The sequence below is a fragment of the Anarrhichthys ocellatus genome, unplaced genomic scaffold, assembly GCF_004355925.1.
Source record: "Anarrhichthys ocellatus isolate YVR2014 unplaced genomic scaffold, GSC_Weel_1.0 scaffold35, whole genome shotgun sequence".
Classification (NCBI taxonomy): domain Eukaryota; kingdom Metazoa; phylum Chordata; class Actinopteri; order Perciformes; family Anarhichadidae; genus Anarrhichthys; species Anarrhichthys ocellatus.
The window spans coordinates 4,883,410-4,890,924 of NW_022280065.1; the positions used below are offsets into that span (position 1 = coordinate 4,883,410).

At 41.5% G+C, this 7,515-nt stretch overlaps 1 protein-coding gene across 1 annotated transcript in view; it reads right to left on the reverse strand.

Moving 5' to 3' along the window:
• The window catches only part of dtnbp1b (dystrobrevin binding protein 1b), a 30,800-nt gene extending 27,314 nt beyond the window's left edge, over nucleotides 1–3,486 (reverse strand). Inside the window, exon 1 of the mRNA XM_031866477.1 lies at nucleotides 3,118–3,486. Within this exon, the coding sequence (XP_031722337.1) occupies nucleotides 3,118–3,163 (46 nt within the window). The 5' untranslated portion in view covers nucleotides 3,164–3,486. The remainder of the gene's footprint in view (nucleotides 1–3,117) is intronic.
• Nucleotides 3,487–7,515: the final 4,029 nt, after the last annotated feature.

Sequence of the window (7,515 nt, forward strand, 5' to 3'; positions counted from 1 at the left end):
CACACACACACACACACACACACACACACACACACACACACACACACACGTCTCTTAGTCACAGGAGACAATGGATAAAAAGTCAACACAGGATTGTCACTTGGCAGCAACTATGACACTTACAGTAAACTTTTCAGCAAAAGCAAACATTTGGGTGAACCTCAAAATGAACTAAGCACCCTCTGTGCTGCCACCTGCTAAATGTCACAGCTCAGAAACTGCTCCATTACTCGATCACCAATTTCTTATCAGAATGAGTAGACTGCAAGCCAGTTACCAATTTAAAATGTCAGCCACAAATCTCTTGTCATTAACCTGCAAACATACACATACCTGCATATATCTGTATTACATAGAGTATGTTGATATCGTAATGAACACTTTTAAAACCCATTAAATATTGTTTCATGAATACAGCTGAATATTCCTACATACTTAAAGCCATGAGTGGAACTGCAAGGCAAATGAATGAACCTTAAGAATAAGCATTTAAATTTTTTTTTTTCAAGATCCTCAGCAAGATGTCTTTTTTGATTTAGCCCTGAAAACTTCTTTGAGAAAAAAAAATGGCTGAAGCCATCAGAGACAGTTTAGGACCCAGCTACTGAACCGTATTTCAATACTCCAGACCCCACTCATTAAAGCAGCACAAAAGACTAATCACATCTGCAGTGCTTAGATTTACATGCAATTAAAGTTTCATGTGAGCCCAGATAAACCAGACAGGAGGAGAGCAAGGGGAAGGAAGAGGAGGAGGAGGAGTGCTGTAGAATACAGAGGATAGGAGATTAAGGAACAGATGAGACACCAGCAGAGAAGAGAGCAGCTGTGTACAGCAACGAGGCACAAAAAGAGAAAAAAGGTGGGGATAGAAAGGGGGATGGGGGAGGAGACAAGGAGAAGAGCAGAGAGGAGAGGAGAGGTGACGCAACCCATCATTTGGCAGAAGTGATGACACAGCACATCCATCTCAGTGGCAGACTCCTGCTGTTGCTCCTTTACAGAGGACACAAACTAACAGCGAGAGAGAGCTCTGCCCCGGCATTACTCTGTGATAATACCACACTGAGTCCAGCTGCAGGAACAGAGATTAAAAAGTGCTACTGATTGTCTTATCTAAAAATATTACTGTCTACTGAGTGAAAGGGCTTTAAATAGTCCATAACTGTGCTCTATTTTTGTATCAATTGGTGTAGCATTATGTAATTGTATAATTACAATTATTTGTTGCAATTTGTAATCAGCTAAATGAGCCCTGTAAGCCTTTTATTTGATGTTTTAATGAGTTTGTCATAAATTATTCTTGCTGATCTGGCATTGTTTGAGCATGTTCCTTTGAAATCGACACCAAAGTACTATTCACAACTCATGAAATGGAAATATGACAAACAAATGTTCTTCTGTTTGATTAAATGCATCCTTTCATCTGTTCAGTTATTTTCCTAAAAGCTGTTGTTCAGCGGAGACTATTGACTTCTTTCCTCAGATGCTGCATGTGGTTATGCAACACTTGATCGTAGCCTGCGGCCACTTGATGTTTCTGTTTGAAAGCACTGCTCTATAAGACGGTAATGTGACGGATGTGTCTTGACAAGTACCGAACTGGTCAAGCGCAGCCAAGAACTAGAGCTGAACATGTGAAAGCGAAATGCATGTTATAATAAACTAGCGTTTTATTCGGCCAAATAATTGAACTCGCAATGATGTAATTATTTTCAAAAACCCACATTCATAAACACAATCACAATAGGTAGCTACTGTGGGTGGGTGAGTCAGCGTGTGATCATTAACTCGTCACCCCAGACGCACAAAAGGTGTCCATGTGAGTTATATGCAAGGTTGGGCAGTAAATAACATCCTGAAGATAACAAGAGGGGAGAAGGGGAATGAAAGCGAGAAGAGGGGGGATGGTGCAATAATAATGAAAGCAATAAAAGGAGACCCATTTTCCCAGATGTGATCCGTGCCTTAGTCAAGGCAGTGTGTGTGTGTGTGTGTGTGTGTGTGTGTGTGTGTGTGAATATGGATGTGTGTGAGATTTTTTTTGTGTGTACATTCCCACTGAGCTCTCAGATGAGTCAAAATGAGACATCATTTTATCAATCACCCACTTACAGCACAGCGATCCTTTGGTTTGCGTGCGTGCACGTTGCTCGAGGCCAGAATGAAGTCAGACATTAAAACTGCAGAGCAGTCCCACTGTCCCACACACTTTCACCCACTGAATAACTGATACACTCCACACTATAGCATTACTCCTTTACCGTAATCCCTTCACTGCCCTGCAAAGTTACTGCTATAGACACAGGCTCTGCAAACATTATGTAGATACTTGCTCACACTGACAAAAGGCAGCCAGTACAGTATTTCAGTTATTATTTAACCAATAATAGTTCAATAATAATAATAATAATAATAATAATACAATTTTCTCTGTTTTTATGGTTATGGCTAAACCACACAGGCTGTGTTGTCTTTCCAGAATAACAATGAAATACTCATCCATACACTACGTAGTGAATAACATCAGCAGGTCATCTGTTTTTCTCCCGTCAGCGAAAAAAATACAACTGGCCTGGTAGTCGATCGATGCACAGCTCCTCTCCAATAGATCGCCAGCTGGAGGCGCTCCAGGGAATATGTAAACACAGTCACGCATGCTCCGACACACTCCCACATTACACACCACCCCAAGCTCTGTTTCCAATATGTAAACATGTACAAATATGCACACACGTGCATGTGTTATCCCTCCTTTACTTTGACCACTGTAGATATCATCTTCCCTTATGCATACTGTGTTACACAATCAAACTCTTGGCATCTTCACTCCCACTCGCTATGTTTCTGCCGTCACACACACCACATTCCTCCTGCCAATATAAAGTGCAAGTCCTTGTTTCACTTGTAACATTTTAACAATAAAAAAAAAATGTATTTGTTGTCACATTGCCTTGTCCTTCTGGTTTGGCCAGGTTTCCTTTCAAAATAAAGACCCTCTATTTGAATGTACAAGGTTGGTTTCAAACAAACCCTTTGCCACGAAGACATCTGGCACACCGAATCACACGCAGATCACCACTCCCAATGACAAAAGAAAAGAAAAAAGTCACTTACAAGAGTTCCTTTGGCTCCCGTCTGTTGCACCAGGCGAGGTGGACATCCCAGCAGGATGCTTTGTGCCCTCACGAGATAACCAAATGGGAGGGAGAGGGAGGCAGACAGCACGACGATAGTACACCGAAAACTCCACCGATCACAACACCTTCCCACCACACATCCTCACGCTGTCTCTCACGCTTCACACATGCTTCTCCATACAAAAGATGCTTCAGAAAGGCTCACAGGCACATTCTCTGTGCAGATCAGCTCGCACACTCCAACGACAAGCGCTCTCAAGAACCTGGCACCCACGAAACCCGCACACACGTGCATGCATGTATGGATCGGTGCTGCACCAGTGTCTAGCTCCGGTGTGGAGACTGCTGAGGCTGACAGTGGGGGGAGAGGGGGAGGGAGAGAGAGAGAGAGAGAGAGAGAGCGAGAGAGAGAGAGAAGACGAGTGGAGCATACCACTGGCTGCTACTAAGAGAGGGAGGAGGGGGACCAGAGGAGAGGATGAGGAGAGGGGGTGGGAGAGAGGGGGTGTGCTTAGGGAGGAAGGGGAATAAGGAGCACAGATGATTAGGAGTTTGTGAGCTGCGTATGTTTCTATAACCCATGAACACATCTGCCCCTGACCTTTAAACACACACTAATGTCTCTTAACCCAGTCTGCATGCTTTGTTCACCTTCTTTGTTGATATGACTCAGTGGCTGGAGGAGCAAGCTATTTTCATAAGGATGAGCATCTAATAAAGTGGAAACAGAGCAAAGATGTCAAAGCAACTAAATAGAATCATTTTTCAAAGGTGAGGTTTCTCTTTTCTGCTGGTATCATGTGCACGCACACACACAGCCTTGTACACAAATCACACCGTCAAAAGGGAAACACACTTGCGCCCACATCCACTCTTGTCTGCCTCCACTGCCTGAGCAGGGGAAATAATAATCCTCCTCATTAGCATAATAAGAATCACAGTTTCACCTTGCTCTGTCTCCTTCACTAACTCCTCCCCTCTCTTTCCTCCTCGGAGATGCCCCGCTCTTTTCCAATGCATGTCAAGTGGAATTGAAGGGAACCACTAAAGACACATTGATGATGTATCAATTTTGTAAATGTTAGAAGCAGCACAGTAGAGAAGAATCCACTGCAAATAGACCCTGAATAATGCATATCTACAATCAAACAACATAGGACTTAAAAGTCAAAAAAGGGTAGTGAGTCACTCTGAAGAGATATCAAAACACACACACACACACACACACACACCAAATCCACACAATGTCAACCCTAGCCTTCATCTTTATGACACTTCATAGCCCTCAATGCCTGAGGGGCCGTTGTGCAGGAAAAATAAGAAACAAACACCAGCAGCCACAATCAATATCAATAGCATTTGGATACAGCTGCACAAGTCGCACTGCAGGAAACCCAACGGAAATATCATAAGCTCCTTAATTAGCTATGGGTGATTATAACTGCGCCACAGAATGAGCTGGGAGGGGGGAGAAGTGCATCGGCTGGACTTTAGGATGGACTCTTGGAACGTGACATCATGCAGTGCAAGAGGACACATTATTAAAAAGGTAGTTGGAGCCCACAGTTCCCATTAAGAACAGAACATGAGAAAAATAATTAAACAGATGATTAGAAATAACACTTAACAGTAGTTATTTCAGAAATAACTGCACTAGTCAAACAATACTTCCACAAGTTTGTGTTGATTAGCAGCTACTTTGTTTAGCTGTCATCCAAGAAGAAATTATATCATTTAAAATATACATTTATTGAAACTTGAACCCTTGGAAATGTTGAGAAAAGCATGAGTCAACAAACGTTATATTCTAAAATAGTTTCTGACTATCCTGAATATCCTGATCCTTGACAATGGTAAAGCCTGTAGAGATTTTGAAAAACACTATGCAGCTGTATTTACACAATATATGGAAACATGGGAACTTACATATCTCTCACAAAGCAGGCAACTTCTGACCTTGACACATTCGCCGTCTGAATCTTGCAATGAATGTGTTGCACTCCGTTTACTGCTTTGCTTTGCAAACACTGGCACGCGAGAGATGGCAGCATACATTCAAGCCCTTTGATAGCCAACGCTCCTAACCTGTGACTAAATGCAATAACTTCAATCACAGAGAAGAAATGACTCGTCAGCAGAGCAATCTTACATTATAGGAATCATTTAAAGCTGTCAATTTTGAGGGGAGAGAAGCTAATTTCCCTTATGTGTTTGCGTACCTAGTCTAAGATTCACAGTACCATCTAGTAGCATCTTCTATGATATCTCACTAGGTAATAGTCTCACTAGCTAGTTGGGGGAAAGAACCCGTGACACGGGATTTCAGAGCAGCTGTGCTGATGCTTTATTGAAATACACGACGGACTGTGAAGATAACCAAGCCAATCAAAATGGTTCAGTTGCTTTGCAAGGTGCAAACATTCCTCAGCCATTCACATTTTTCACTTTCATCTGAAAGTTTAAGGGGGCTGTATTCAATGTTTGCAACTAGACAACACACTCGGTGGTGTGAAAACGCGTGGGTATTCAGAGAAAGTGACCATCGCTGCATTGTGTGCAATAACATTAACCACAAATGTGACTTATGTACCAGAATGTTAACTCATTACCTCCATGGCTAAAGTATAGCAGCAACCATTACTGGCCAGTCGTCAGTGGTCACAGTAAACATTAAGGTTGCTTAACAATAGTGTTTTTTTCTTTAAAATAATCCAGAGAGTGACACAGTTATAACGGACGGGCAATCACAGACCTTGCTGAACACATTTTTCTACACGTAACCAACTATTACTGAAGCTTAGAAACACACTGAGGCCTCAATTGACAAAAAAAACTGCAGAGTGTTAATGAGAGAATTGACGGATAAGAATGAGAGTAAAGACACAAAAATACAGTTGCCTTGGAAACTGACAGACATTCTGCTATCCGGTTTTATGTAATCTATGCGGCCACATGCCAAATTCTCTTGGCCATCGTTTAACTTTTCAACTCTCTTGTCCAAGAGTCCAAAAGGAACAGTGCTCTTCTCTTTTGCCGTATTATTGATGTCACTTATTTGGCTGCGTAGCTCGCCTAACCTCTCAATAGGAAACTGAAATTCCAAAATAACATTCATCTCTCCAAATACAAGTAGGGATAGTAAATAAAACATGTTGTTGTCCCTTCGTTTCCTAAACCTAACTAAGTGGTTTTGTTGAATGTGAAATTAAATCAACACAAATGAATGGGGGGCCCAAATGAATAGCTTAATGATAGATTAATGAATAGAATAATTCAGCAATGGCCAAGACACAATATATATTTAATGAATGCGTTACCGTCAAGTTAATAAACTGTCCAATAAACTGAAAGGCAGTTTTGGTTTGGTTGATTACCTTCAACAAGCTGAGATATTTCATGTTCATCAGCGCTGCAAACTGAAATGTAGCTGTGTCAACTGACTGGTTGTGAGCATGTCTTAGTGATTTAGGAGTCCTCTGACACAAACCTCTCCCAGACCTTTTTTTGTTGTTGTTTTAACACAAAAATGCTTTGAGAAATACTCTCAAGCCCAAAACTTGGAAGTTAGAAATGACACATTCCTTATTTTTAGGAGTATCTCTCTCCCTAATCCAGCCAGTTAGGAGAAAGTTTTATCCTGAGAAGGTTTTGTGAATACGGCCCCAGACCCACACTACAGAACTGCAATCTCAACGTGATCTAAATACAATCTGGCTAATGGCACAGCTAGAGGTCCTGGCTTTAAATAATATAATATCTGTAAATCAGCAGCGGCAGCTTGAAAGCCAACGGTGTGTTTATGAAAGCCCCACTGCTTCGATTTTCTAGATTTCTGGGAAATGTGAATGAACGACATCCCTTCATCAACTACCACTAAGCTTACACATGTTACCTACCACTTTTAGTTTTCCCTGTCGATCTGTTCAGAAATACAAAACTATGCTGGACACCCAGTGTGAATGCGTGTGTCTGTATGAATATGAAGAAGAGCAGTATTGACAGAGAGTGGAGACTACATGCTGGAGCTGGTTGTTAACAGGAAAAACAAGATACAGTGCATAGTTTATTTTAAATCAGCCAAATAATTAAAGTGTTAATATTGGACTATATTTTGTAATGTAACTGCCAGTGATGGTGGCTTTGTAGTTATTTCGCCAACTGTCTGTTGAGACATTTTCAGTTCTTCTCACCAAGTGGGAGATATTGTAGTTGTCAGAAATTCCTGACATCTCTGACATGAACAGTTGTTTTTTTTTTACCTGTTGCTTGTACTACAATCTGAATGATATGACTTGATGCAGCACTAACGTTACAAACCGGGTACTGGCTGCAATGTTGATGGCAGCTGACTTCAGGATCCAGCTGTATAATCCAC